The following is a 14165-nucleotide window of genomic DNA, read 5'->3' as shown; positions in this document are numbered from 1 at the left end:
CCAAGCTCCAATCAGTGGATGCCTATATCCCAGATGAATTTGTCCAGGTTTTGGGGATACTCATGAGTCTTTCATCAAATCTGGGTTCCTGTCTGAATCCATCATGATGCCCGTGTGTTACTACAGAGGCAGAGGTGAAGTATTTGTACTATGATAAAGCTTCAACCTGGCCAAAGCTCCTTTGTCTAATGCCTAAGACAGAAAACCCCACTTCACCCAAAATAACATGAGTAGTCACCAGCTGTTCCTCCCCTCACTACTGCTGCTTAAAGCACTTGAACTAAATTTGTTTTAAAGAATAAGTGTAGGGTACATTACTGAAAAATCAAGCCAGCAGCAAAACAAAAGGGTGCTCCTGAAAACAGCTCATATGAGGAAAGGATTTTCTTTCTTTCCCTCCCTCTTCCTCTCCTTGACTAAATGAAAAAATAATTAAAAAAAAAGATCAATTTTTACCTAAATTTAAAGTACAAAAAACTTCTCTCCAGAAGGATATTTCAAGAAAATGATACGCATCTGGAAGAACATGAGACTTATAATGGGAGTATTTTCTAAAGCATAACTATAGTGTTGCTAGCACAATGCTGTAATCAAGAATAATGGAGCCCTTCGTCTGGTGTACAGGAATGGATTCAATTGTTCGCTGTGCACATATCTGTATTTTAAAAACGTAGTCGAAAGCTTTAACTGCCAAATGGCTCGAACATTAGCGCTCAGACACAAAGCGGTTTAGAAGTGGACTCCTTCATTTATCACTCATGTAATGATTAATCTTAAATCTCAATTACGCACAAAAATAGAAGAGGCCCAGCTGAACTTTTGATCCCTTCTGAATTGGTTCCTCTGAAGGATAGCTCAGGATCATCCCCGCAGCGTACGCGGCAGCGCAGGATGGCACTCGCTCCGTACTACCTCCTCTGCGGCCAAGGTTATGTCTCAGACACAAACTCTTTGAGCAGGTTTAATCCTATCCTCTCCTGATTTCAGGGGAAAGGGGAAATACGGGAAAGAACAGAGCTTACCTTCTTTTTGGAGTGCGATCTGTCCTCCTCTTTAGCTGCTTTGCTATTTTTCCCAGCTCTGGAAAGCTTCTGCTCCCCAGACTGCTTGATGGTGATTTTGATCTCGGGAGGGCAGATATAGTTCTCCAAGTTCTTTGGGGGCTTCTTAGCTCTCTTGGTGGTCTGTATCTTTAGTTTTAAACTCCCCTCCGTGAAGTTAGCTTCCTTGATGGAAAATTCCTGCTCTTCCAGGCCATCTCCCGCCACCCATTTCTCACTGTCCGCATTGGAAGTGGAATCCACGTCTCTCCCAGAACCCAGCTCATCCTCTTCCTCGGGCTCCAGCCTCTCGCCGCTCACCGGGATCCCTTTCCCTGAGCCCGCAGCAGGCAGCATCGTCTCCCCCGCGCAGCCGGATGAAGGTGGAGGCTTCGCAGAGGTGACAGCGGCTGGCAGAAAGTCTGCCTCACCCCCCCTTTGCCGGGAGCTGCCCAAAGTCTCCCTGGGCTCCATAGCAGTATCGCAACACCCTAGAGTTCTATCAGAGGGAAGGGGAGCACAGGAGGCGATGAGGAGAGCAAGGGCAGGTACGATCCCAGGGAACGAATGGTAAGTGTCTGCCAAATTCAATGTCCCAATCACCCGGAGGCTGCAAGGAGCTCAGAAGAGACTAAATCTGCCACTGTCAAAAGAAAGGAGAAGAAAAAAAGGAAGTTAGCATGTGCACACGTATCAAACGCGAGTGTGGAGATGACTGAAATGGAGCACGCTTGGGCTTCCCCTGCAGCATCTCAAGGACCTTCCTTGAAGCAAAACGGGAACTGAGGCTGGCTAGCATTTCTGAGGGCTGGATTTGGTATAGCAAAGTGAGAAACTATAGCCACATGTATTGCTAAATTGGTGAAAATGGATATATAAAAACCAACAAAAATGGTGTATACATGCAAACACCTTCAACTCTGGACTTGGGAAATAAATGAGGGGTTAACCAGGTCTCCACACCCATGAACCTCCTCGTTATTTCAAAGTGCTTGCTGTCACACAGTTTTTTAGAGGAGGCGGGGGGGGGAGGGAAGCAGAGCCTTGCCACAGGTTAAAAAAATAACCCAGTGACCAGAGGACAGAAAACATGGTGATGCCCTGTGAATCAGACAGAAGCTTCAAACTCCCTACTTCCCAAGCAAGAGAGAGGTGCCTTTGGCTGCCAGCTCTTCTGACTCTGCTTTGGATGAGTTATTCAGTACACGCTGAGCCAGGCACACACTGCCTGCAGCCCAAGATGCTCCCCGGGATGCTGGAACTGCAGGATAATCCACTTGGGTCTTTTGCAAGGGCATGCCAGGGACCTGAGTATTGAGGGTGATGGAGGAAAACTAAACTCAATGTTTTCCAGAGTTCCTCATGCCCTTGGGTACCAGGTCTGCTCTGTGGCAAAGGCTGCGCTCTCATCTTTTCAAATTTGGGCTGTCTTTAAAACATCACAGATTAAACCCTTTGAGATGAAAGCACTCATATTCAGTAACTTAGACAGTCTTGGTCAAAGTTAGTGGGAGAAGCTGTGAATGTTCAACTGAGGCAAAAGATGTATCACTAAATGACAGAACGACTAAGCCAAATACCAAGCAATTGGTTAAAAGAAAAAAATACACGTAGGATATTTTTAAAGTTGCTGAGGTGCTTTCATACGCCTTCCCTAAAATCCCCCATATAGCCATCTCTCCCCCCCCCCCATCATGGTAAGCCAATTTAGGCTACAAAATTAACAGAAGAGTAGCTCAGAGAGAAACAAAGAGATTTTCTGCTACTTCAACAAAAACAGCTCCCCAGAGGGTCAGAGGAGTATAGTTCCTGGCATACAGAGACAGAAACAAGGCGGCACTGCCAGGAGTAGGTGCTGGGGGTGCAGACCTACTCTTTCAGCAATAGCTCCCTACTAGATTAACTCTGCTACACTGCCAAAACCCACCCCTTGACCAACTGCAAGCAAGATCTGAGCGCAGCCAGGGATTTCCCAGGCCATTCTTAGTAGCAATAAACTGTAAAGATGAAACAAAAATCATCTTTCTACCTATCACCAAATCATAACAGCATTGTCAGTGTAGATGATTCTACTCTAAAGCACAGCTCATCAAGAAAATCCGCATGTCCTTGTACCAATGCCTTCTTTCTGCTATTTAAAAATACGTTGCATGAGCTTAAAATTCAAAAAGAAGTAATAACAATCACCTTTTATTGGTTATATATCCATATTTCCGCTGGAGTATGGCCATGGGTCACTTGTCTGACCCTGGCACATATGGCTACTAATGGAAAGTCCTAAGCATCCTAGAGCTCCATGAAATCATTGGGTGACCTCCACCCAGGTCCCAACAGACACAAATTCAAATAAAGTTCCCATAAATAGCACAAGCTGACAGCCCAAGCAAAGGAGAAGGGAAAAAAAAAAAAAAAAAAGGAGGGGGGGAAGGAAGAACTACCATGGAGCCTGAACTGCCATCTGGCCGTAGAGATGTTTTTTTGTAGCTCACAGTAGATAGAAATACACCAAAAAACTACTTATGTTTAAGTTGCACATCTTTTGGCAACAGGGAGGAGACTCAGTTCCCAGAGCTGCTGCTACTGATCTCCTTTAAGATGATCTTAAAGAACTAACAGATCCAAGGTCTCCTGCAGGCCTGCCTTGACTCACCCTTTGGTCAGCAAATCTCTCCATTTCACCACCTGTAGAACAAGGATAACGCTTACCTCATTCAAACTCATTGTAGGGTGGGTTAGTTAATGCTCTTACATAGTTTTGAACCCAAGTGTTTACCATGTGGTAGTCGCTAATTACTAACGCAATTAGTACATTAAAGCCACCCAGTTGCAAGGAGCTACTCCACCTAATTGACTGACCTTGCACCTTGCCTCTCCTTTGTGCCTAAGGAGGTGATGGGAGTCAGGGTTACCGTCCTCTGCCAACTGGTCCAATCAAAAAAAAAAAAAAAAAAAAGCTGTTCTATTTATCTGTCATTTCACTTTGTTAATCTCCTTGGAGAGGGACGCAATGTACACACGCTCCTGGGCTGCAACACAAACACAAGGTGGTAAAAGCTCGGCAGTGCAGCATTCCAGGGAGTTACTGCTCTGGTATGCGTGCATGTACAATGGGCACTCTGTGCTGGCCTCCGCCCACAGGCTTTTAACCTCTCTCAATGCTGGTAACAAAGAGCAGGCTTCTGGCAGACAGCATCTAGCTCAGCAGGCAGGGCAGCAGGATGAGTCCACAGCCACCAAACGTGCAGGGAAGGGACCACAGCCACCATCATAATGAACCAAGCCCCTTGGGACCTTATGTCAAATGAAAGTTGAAATAAACTCATGGCTTCAAGCTGGGAAGGGTCTTTCAGGTTTTGAATCATTGGATGATGTTTTATGAAGGGTGAATAAAATAACAGGTTTCTGCTCCAAAGTCTGGCTGTGGGTCTTAGACCCAGGCTCTGGGTTGTGATGCCCAAACACTCATGCCTGCTTGGCCATGTGCCTCCAGGTCAGTACAAACAAGCAACCGATGAATGAAATCATTTCATTACACCACTGTCAGGTGAGTTCATGCTAAACCCACCTTAAAATCCCGCTTAAAAATATTGTCCTTCTGTTCTGCTGAGAGCCTGCAGATGATGATATCACCAGACCCGCAGGTAGCAACAAATAACCTACACTCAAATGCCAAGCAGAATTAACTGGGTCATTGTTTTAGGTATCTCCTTACTCTCCTCCAGGATTAATAGTTAAATTACTTGGGTGCAGGGACATTGTACTCGTCTGTCTTGTTTGGGCAGGCTACCTGCGCTTTGACTAATTAGGAAACCTCACTTCAGGGTCTGAATGTGTAACCTCTTTTGGAAACCTCCCCATCTGCCATCTCCAGGCTGCCTTTGAGCAGAAGCGCTGAAGGAACAGCAATAAACCTTTTTTTTCCTCCAGCAGCTCTTCTGCCTGAGCTGGCAATGTGCAGATCTGGAAATCTAGGGAGGAAGCATACTCTCCAGGAGACCTCTAGCTCTGTTTTAAACACCCAAGAGATGGGGGCTGTCTAGACTTTCAAGTGCTCACCTAAACGGCCCTTCCAGGCCTCCAAGGCTCACCAGCATCAAGTCTCATTCAATAAGCAGCTACAGAGGCATTTTACCATCCAAACTAAGCTCCCAGAGGAAAGTGTTACAGCTAGCTGGCTTCCTGCAGTCAAGTTAAATTTGAGGAGGATAATTCACAGGTGAATGACAACAAATTTCACAGAAGTTGGCATTAGCTCTTAATTAGGGAGAGATTCACGCTTCCTCTGATAAGTACTGAGAAATAATCAAATGCCTGTGTGCTCAGCCTTGCTACCTCTGCTCACACATCTCTTATCAGCTCCTCTGGGTGCCTCAGACACACTTCTGGACTCAAAGGCCTGAAGTACAAGACCTCCCTTTGGGTCATACTAGGTGCCTCCCATTAAGGGCTCTGGATATGCTCCCTTCTCCAGCCTCAGGCAACTACTCGAGTAATCAGATGCCGGTACTATAAAATGATTAAACTGAAAATTTGCTGAGGACAAAAACAAAGGTAAGAGCCCGCAGTAGGGAGAAGAAATCCACCTGTTTGAGATTGTCTATAAAATGAAAGTAGGTATAATACTTGGCATGGCTTTTGCCCTATGCCCGGGAGAAAACACATTAGTAACAAGCAAATGCTGATTAGACAAATGCAAGCAAGCCAAGCTGCCCAGCGTTTGTGCCGCCGCTCTGATTTGCTCAAACACCAGGAACACCAGCAGAGAGCTTGGGGCAATATTAAGAGATGCTGCCCAAATCCCATAGTACACTAATCCCAGCCATGACTGTAGCTACTGAGACTGCTTTCGTTTTATCTATGGAGTCCAAAATGCCTTAAGATGAAAAAGAAAAAAAATTCTATTGAACAGGTTCAAGTGAGGGGAATCTGAGTCATGAGTCTAAGAGTGTCATAGTGAACGTGAATTGGAGCCTACATCTTCTTGAAGCCCATGTCTATCATGTTGCCTTTGGATCTCACATTGTCTCATGTGACATACAGTTAAATCCCTAATCTCTGCAAAATATCAGAAATCCTGGAAGCCTCTTTACGCTCTGTCTTTTAAAAACCATTCACCACAAAGCACTGGAGACTATACAGCAATATTTAATGATTAGATATCACCTTTCACTCCAAAGACTCCCGGGTTGCTTCCTCGATTATATATGCCACCGCTGAAATGCAGCTGCCTCGGGCAGAGGCCAATGGACAACCCACATTACACCCGAGGGAAAGTTTTGGTCAGAAACCTGCTTTTATGAGAAGTGTCAGTGAAACTTCAGAATCCATCATGGGACATAAAAACCCAAAAGCCTGGCATGCAGCAAGATGCACTGAACTTAGTTAACCCACATTAGGAATACAAAAAAAACCCAAAACCAAAAACCAACAACCAAGCTCCAACTTATTTCTTAATTATTGCTTTACAAACAACTAGGAATTTCAAGCATGGTTGCATGGTTGTGGTCATGGTCCATGCACTGCAGATCACCAGCAGCACAATTTTGATGCAGATCAGGAACAGGCATCTGATCATACTTTTATCGACTGGACCAGAGCATGCAAGATGGGGGTTAAGCCTTTCTTCATGACAACTTGAAGGCAATTCCAGAGCATGGGTAAATCTTGTGAGCCATAAAGACAGCATAGTGCAGACAAGTGACATAAAATGATGCAATACAAAATTTGCTAGGATAAAATTATGTCACTGCATATTTATTTTTTTTTTTTAACAAATTTGAACCAGGAGAATGAGTTTATACTGGACCAGTATCATGCACCAGTAGCATATTTAATCTGCCACTCAGAGCCCTGGAGCTAGATTTCTCGCATCTTTGGACCACAGCCCTAGTTACTTCCTGTGGCCATAATACTGTGAAAGAACAAGCCAGGTTTGGCAGGGAGCTGGAAAAAAGACTGTGACAGCTATTTTCTGTCCACACTATAGATCCCATAGGAAACACTGTCTCCCTCTCACCCATGTTGTGTCAATCAGGACAGAAACAAGGCAGAAGGACTTCCCTTTCAAGCATAACAAATTGACGTCATCTCTTAATAAAGAATCAGAGATGGCCTGGTGATGTCCAAATCCAGACCAGACACAGCCCTGAGCATCCTGCCCTAGGTGACCCTGTGCTGAGCAGCATCGTGGATGTGACAATCTCTCGAGGTCCTTCCAACCCCAGACATTCTGTGTTTCTGGGATACTTTTTTTTTTTTTTTCTCTATCTCAAGTGCTGGGCAAATTGGTCTCTCTATTGCATGACAGTTTTAAATGCACTGCTCAAATTCCCATATATAAGATAGACCCAGATATAGGTATGTATAAAATGCATGTGGGTATATAACAGAGTATGAGATCACCAACTGGTAAGAGTAATTGCAAGCTGAATGACCATAAGTGAATGCCTGTAATCCACAGATTATCTATTAAACTAACTAACTAAGGCATGTGATTCATTGATAGGGTGAGTTAGATGCACGGGGGCTTACACAGAAGAAAGGTTGTTCCTCTCCATGTGGTCCCCTTGCCCCCAACACTGCTTTTGTTCCAGCCTTTCCACCTCTGCCTCTGATTTTGCAGGGGCTTTCTCTGAAGGGAAGGGATGCAAACTCTCCCAGGTGTGGTCTAACCACATGAAAACAAGGAGCAAGGATTAATGGTAGTTACCAGAACAAAAGCAGAATGTAATCTTCACTCATTTCCATCAGATTGCCCTGAATTGTAAGTGCAACCAGCCCTCTGCACCTCCACCAGTGTGACTGAGTAATGCTGACCGATGGCTCTGCCTCAATGTGCCCAAGCCAGGCAAAGGGAGCCAGGAAAAGCCACACTGGAGGGGAAAAGACAAGATAACCCGAAGATCTTGCACAGACAGATGAGGCTGCAAGCATCCTCTCAAAGATAAAGAGACAGAAATAAATGAGAGCCCAAGCATATCCATAATTATGGAGGCATGCAAGTGTGCACATTAACACACGTGTGTATCTGTCTTCTCAACATAGAGACATTAAGAGTAGATTATGGAATCATATTTGACTCCATAATTAGGTTTGAGACTCTATAATTAGATCAGATAGCCACCTTTTTATGTAAGTAACTAACTATCGTACAGTGCTGAAGGGAGGGCCAACTGAATGATTAAACAACTGACATGGCCATAAATCACAAGGCCCATAAAAGCAATACTGCCCAAGGTACAGCTGTGGCAACAGCCAGTGTAGCAAAGCACCCATCTGTGGTAGGAGGAGAGATGCCCATCATGTTGCCCAAGGACATTTACAAGCTCCTGCCTGAGAACTGTGCCAAGGTTTTCTAAATCTACTCACTTGCAATCTAAAGCTGTATCTGGGTGTCGGGGAAGGGAGTACAGTCATCAGACCTGTAAATACCTCCTCATGTTGACTTCTGCTCTCTAAAGGACCAACCTCATCCCACTTGTAAACTCCAAGACAAATGCTGCTGCAGGACTGCTATAAAGCTGGGCTTGGTTAAATGGATTTACACCTCTGATTCAAGGAACAGTGTTTGATCCCAGTGAAATCAAGAGTTGGTGTGTCATGTTTACCATCACCCTTGTGAACTGTAGGCCTCTGGGACACTAGAAAACAGAATGAGATGCCAACTGTGCTCCAGCTCATTACGACACAAAGCACCAGGCCAGGGGATTTGCCTATGTCAGGTCAACACCAGGTTGCTGAGCTGCCAGACCAAGCATCATCACTCTCAGTATGATGTATAATCAAAGAATCAAAGGTGACTCCTGAGATGATCCAGGAGAATACCCTGAGCACTCTGCTGGGTTCAGCAGTATGTACCACTACAGGGATAAAACTTATTCCATTAACAACAGCCATAAAACTCTTTGGGGAAAAGTGTCAACATGCACAAGAATGGGACTTCAAATGCTTACTCCATTCTAGCTGGCTCTTGCCAAGCGCACCATCCTGGAGATAGTGCCAGCCACTCCAGGCTACAAATGGAAATTTTTATGGGTATTTAGGGAAAGGTTATTGGCACAGAGACCAGTCACAGAAAGCAAAACCCTGCACAGTTCCATCATCTGTGTTACCAAACTTTCCTAGATTGACTCTGCTTTTGGAGAGCTGCCATCAGACACAGTAGCCTCCTTCTAACACCGTTGTGGTAAGACAATAATCTCTCCCTCTCCCTCTGATCAAACATTTCCCTCTGCAGCCTGAAACGTGTGGAAAATTATTTCTTTATATAAATCATTAACGAGAGGTTTATTTTTATTTACTGCAGCTGCCACAGGTCTCCTCCTTCCTCCTTTTCTTCCCCCCCCTCCCCACCTCCATTATTTCATTTTTGCTTGCACAAGTGCCAAATGTACCAGCTTTCCCTCCCTTCAGGAAAAACAAAGAAATAAATAAAATAAAACAACACATCTGATAGGGAATGCAGCAGGTCTTGGCTCAGCATCCATTCCTCAAAGCCATAAGTGATGGCACAAGGAGGACCAAAAAGGCTTTGGTCCAGGATCTATCCTGTGCCCAGTCTAGTGGCTGTACAAACAACACATCCCATGTTACCCAATTCTGTATGCTTCAAATGAGGCTAGGAATAAGAAAGGTTGGATTTTGTCCATGCAGACTTGCACTGTGTGTTTCCACACTGAATAAGAGTGGTATCTTGCGTGGTGCTGTATAATGTACCAAGCATCCCCAGCATCAAGGTGGGGACTGTGGGAAAACAGGGCATATAAAGGGCATGCAAGAAGAAGAGCAATAATTTGAGATATTTAGATGAAGTCATTGAGACTGCTTTGCCATGCAAAACCTATCAGTCCCTCAGATTTGAGGAGAGACTGTCTGGGTCAGCAAAACAAGAAATACCCTTAAAGTCTCCTGGACTGCAGAAGAAAAAGCAGGAGACAAAAGCAGCACAGGACACAAGTGGATGCGCACAAGGCAAAGAGCTGCCCACAGTGCCAGGACAGCAATGTCAAGAGGCATAAACGTTAGTTGGGAGCATGCTGGTGGGAAGCCCCAAGGCCAGGAATAAAGGCAAGATAACCAACAGCTGCTATGGGCAAAGGAAAGGAGTAGCTTTGCCCCTAATGAGGCTGAAGAGGAAGTGGTTACAAAAGTGCTGGGAGAAGTTGAGTCAGACCGGAGATAAGAGCCTGCTGAGTACCTGCACATCAGAAAGGCCTCTCCAGCTGAACTACTTCATAGTGCTCTTTGTGTGGCATTGCATGCATCGGACTCCCTCTGAGGGGGCAAATACGACTGAAAGCACCAGATTCATGACTCAAATCCCTATTCAAGTAGGACCAGGACTTTGGGTTGTTATTCTCTTGTAATGCCACTGACTTTAGGAGGATGTTAAAGGTTGGGATGGGGTCAGCATTTGGGGGAATCCAAGGGCAAGCCAGAGGGTGCCCCCTCTCTCCATTGATGACATATGGGTCTCTATCTCCTAATCTGAGTCCTTCACTTAGGTCCCAATCAAGTAAAGTTTGGTCTGTGGGCTCTGATGGGTCAAAGGACCCCTGAACTGAGGCATCCATGCAACTACTCCCCAGCTGGAGATGGATGTAGGTTTGAATATGGTCTGGGTTCCTACCTAGGGCCACGCTGCAGCTTATTGTTATTTTAATTGTTGCTCACACTATTTTTTCAGAGGTTTTCCTTGAGGGCCCTGGGAGGTCTATTCACTGAGCTAAGCCTGACAAAAATGTTCTGGCCTGAAAGCCGCACTTTAAAGGCAGCATGCTTTAAGAGTAGATATGTCTTCATCACTGATAAAAAGATGGAGGAGTGGGACCTATGTTTCTGTGACTGTTCCCATCACACAGAACTGGGATCTAATGTAAACCAACACCTACAGCAAATGACATTTATCCAGCAGTATTTTTAGGGACAGCACCTCTCTGTTTAAGTCAACAGACTGAAATATCTCAATTGACTTTAGGATGCCTACAATAACACTTTTAAATTGTTACTGTTTCAGAAAACATGGCCTCTATTTTTTGTCCCCTCACACACCAAAAGAAGGCAGGCACCTTCAACAAGCCCTGTATTTGTATGCATTTATCACCTTCAAGTCCAGGAGTTTAGACTATTGTCCTGTTTAAAAAGCATGTTAGAATAATTTAAAAGGAAAAAGTGTTTCCTCTTCTTCCCCCATCCTAAATTTTTCTGAATAAATTGGGGGGGGGGGGGGGGGGCGGGGAGGAAGGAATTACTGACAGCTGGAGAGAATTTGCCCAACCTTTCAGGAAGAAAATTGCCATCAACCAAAGAGAAAGCATGACATTTTTCAGCCCATTAGGTGAAGGTTTATGGAAGTTACAAGGATGTGAATATATGGGTTAATATTTTAAACTGTTTTTCAACCTTAGGAATAATGGGCAGGTATAATAACACTTTGCCCAGATGCCTGCTATAATACTTTACATGTACACAATCCTATTCAAACACTTACTAAACTCCCCCCCCCCCCAGTTAAGCTCCACATCTCTGATCCCTTCTGAAAAAGAACTGAAGAATTCAGCAGAGAATTATTTCCCTGTACAGAATTCTATTGAATACCCACTATAGAGCTCCATAGGAAGGCTTTAGAGAGAAAAAGAGGGGGGAAGAAAAAAGAAAAAAAAAAAAGAAGAAAAAAAAACTACAGGAAGGATTTCCTTGTCTAGCAAACTAATAGGATTTCAGAAGAGTTTCAGTGGAAACCCCATTGCATTCTACAAAGCCAAAAATTTAGCAAGATGCAAGGAGAGGTAAGCATGGATCATAGCATCACTACAGAATTCGCTGGGTTTGGAAACACACAGTGAAGTTAGGCCAGTGTCCAAGTCTTAGAAATCACATCAGTAGGATATTCAGGATATGTGGATTCATATGGAGGAAAGACATGCCTGTAACGCCTTGCAGCTTGACCTCTGGTTTAAGTATCATCATTTTCTCCCTTCCATCTTAAAACCAACTTCCTCATCTGCTAAAAACCAGGACAGAAACAGAATGATTCATTGCATACATATATATCTCTCCATTTAAAGGTTAAGGCTAACAAAAATTTCAAAGTAACATAAAACCTCAGGCTTCCGATCTTTAACCCATCTCTAATTTTGAGGTATTTAAGTGAGTCCTGGGTTATCCCATGCTTGCCTACCACGCATTCTTCTGAACAGCTTTCCCAAGCAGTATTACAGGAGATAACATACTAGAGTAGAGGAAACTTTGCTCTCATCGCTGCCACATCCATAGAGCCCTTAACTGCCCAGGACTGCAGAGCAACTCTTACAGCAGCAGGAATTCACTTCTCCAGAGGCACTGCGCATCTAAATAAGTTGCCCCCACAACAGCATTTAGCCACAACCCCAGCACCCTACTCTGACAGGCACTTGCACCCCAATATATCACACACTGCAGAACCAAGCCTTGGGCCACACTTTGCGCTGGTACTCACCAAGACAGGTCAGAGCCTTGCCACCACCTTCTGACGTTGTGTTTGCATGGAAATTGGTCTCCTCCTGCATGGCTTTTCTACACATTGAGCTTGCTTTCAAAAAAGTGCATCAGACTCACCAGCCCTGCATAGAGAGGACAACTCAGGCTCATCCTTAACATCTGAACAACTCCTTTTTTCCCTGTAAGACCCCTGTGCTGGTTGGACACGTACACAAGCCCCACCACTGTCCCCACTCATAAGCAAGAGTAAACCTGACCTGGGAATCTGTGAGCAACACCAGTGACTGTGTTCCCAGAGTACTTCTCTGGCCAGCTTCCTGTTTTGACATCTGTGCTTCAGCCCCATTACCTTCCCCGTCACATCTAAAGTCATCGTCACACACTGGTAATGGCACATGGGTTCAGTGGACAGACAGCCAGGCAAAGATCATAGGGAAACAGAGGCCTGAGACCTCGCAAAGGTCCTCAGCGAGACTTGGAAGTAACCTAGAGCTGTAAAGATCATAATCAAGACTGGATCAAATCCTCACGATCCTCGGGGTGTCTGAGGTTCAGAGTTTCGATCTGGCTTTTTAGAGAGAGAGCTGACGAACCTGAGAACTCTTTGAAATTTTCAATTTCATAAAATACAACAAAAGCCTAAATGAAATAATGTCAGAAGATTGCTTTTCTTATCCAGCTGCTCCACTACTTACAGTAAAAGCTCATATTGTGTTTGGACAATCTGTGCTGCAAAGTAAAACCAACTCCAAAAGGGCAAAGTAGCCCCTAACTCTGCTCCCTCTCAAGAGCTGATAAACAGAAATTACCACCTGCTACTTCCTTCACACATTTCCTTGGCTCTGAAAGACAAGCTGCATTATTGTCTGACTGCTTTTATTAAATTTAAGAAATTATTTTGCCTTCCTTTTTTTTGGCCCCACCTATTTATCCCCTTTGCTTTTCTCTGTCTGTGACCAGTTGGACATGAATGCAGAATCCAGGTGCCTGTTGGGGAGCTGCACTTGTTCCCAGCACCAAGCAGATCTCTAAGCAGGTCCAAGGACACAATGAACTTTTGAAGCCACATGAAGTGAAATCTTCACGTTGGGAGGAGAATGAAACCATCTCTAAGGGTTTGAGTGCACCTCAGAAGCAACTGTGCTAACAACGCATGGTTGCAACCTGATTTCATCCCATATCAGAAAGCAAAGCAGTCCCAACATCCAAAGTTTGGAAATTATTTTCAGATCTGACAGTCCTCCCCAGGCTAAAACCTGGAGTTGAGGGGTTTTAGAGCCCATCTTTAATCAAGACAACTTCCTAAAAGGATGAGTCATTTTATTTCCTCAACAGTAATAAGGGGAAAGGAAACTTTTTTTTTTTTTTATCAAGTTGGAAAGAGAGAAAGTAATGAGAACAGAACCTATAATAGCAGCAAAAGCAGTCCCAGTAGAAAGCACAAGCCCTGCAGCAAAACACTGGGAACTTCCTCCACTAAAGTTCTTCCACAGACTCTCACCTTTGGACTAGCTCTAGCCCTTGGACTCCTGCTGCCTAAAAGTGCCTGGACTTCCCAGCAAGGAGGCTAGATTTTGCTGTGGGTTTCATCTGACCACCTTTTTTTTTTTTTTTTGTGGAGCACAAATTTGATGCCCTTCTGTCATC

The 14165-nt window shown here is 44.5% G+C and overlaps 1 protein-coding gene across 5 annotated transcripts in view; it reads right to left on the bottom strand.

The window, feature by feature from the left end:
• The window catches only part of SETBP1 (SET binding protein 1), a 268181-nt gene that overhangs the window by 249117 nt on the left and 4899 nt on the right, over positions 1-14165 (bottom strand). For 3 of the 5 annotated variants that reach the window (XM_075739708.1, XM_075739706.1, XM_075739707.1), the window contains exon 2: positions 1023-1683. The exons of the other annotated variants lie outside the window; for them this stretch is intronic. In XM_075739708.1, coding sequence (XP_075595823.1) covers positions 1023-1514 — 492 coding nt within the window. In that variant the 5' untranslated portion in view covers positions 1515-1683. The remainder of the gene's footprint in view (positions 1-1022; positions 1684-14165) is intronic. 5 annotated transcript variants of the gene reach the window in all.

This window comes from Balearica regulorum, chromosome Z (assembly GCF_011004875.1).
Source record: "Balearica regulorum gibbericeps isolate bBalReg1 chromosome Z, bBalReg1.pri, whole genome shotgun sequence".
Lineage (NCBI taxonomy): Eukaryota > Metazoa > Chordata > Aves > Gruiformes > Gruidae > Balearica > Balearica regulorum.
The sequence above is the reverse complement of the archived record's forward strand: the minus strand, read 5'-3'. Positions and strand labels throughout refer to the sequence as shown.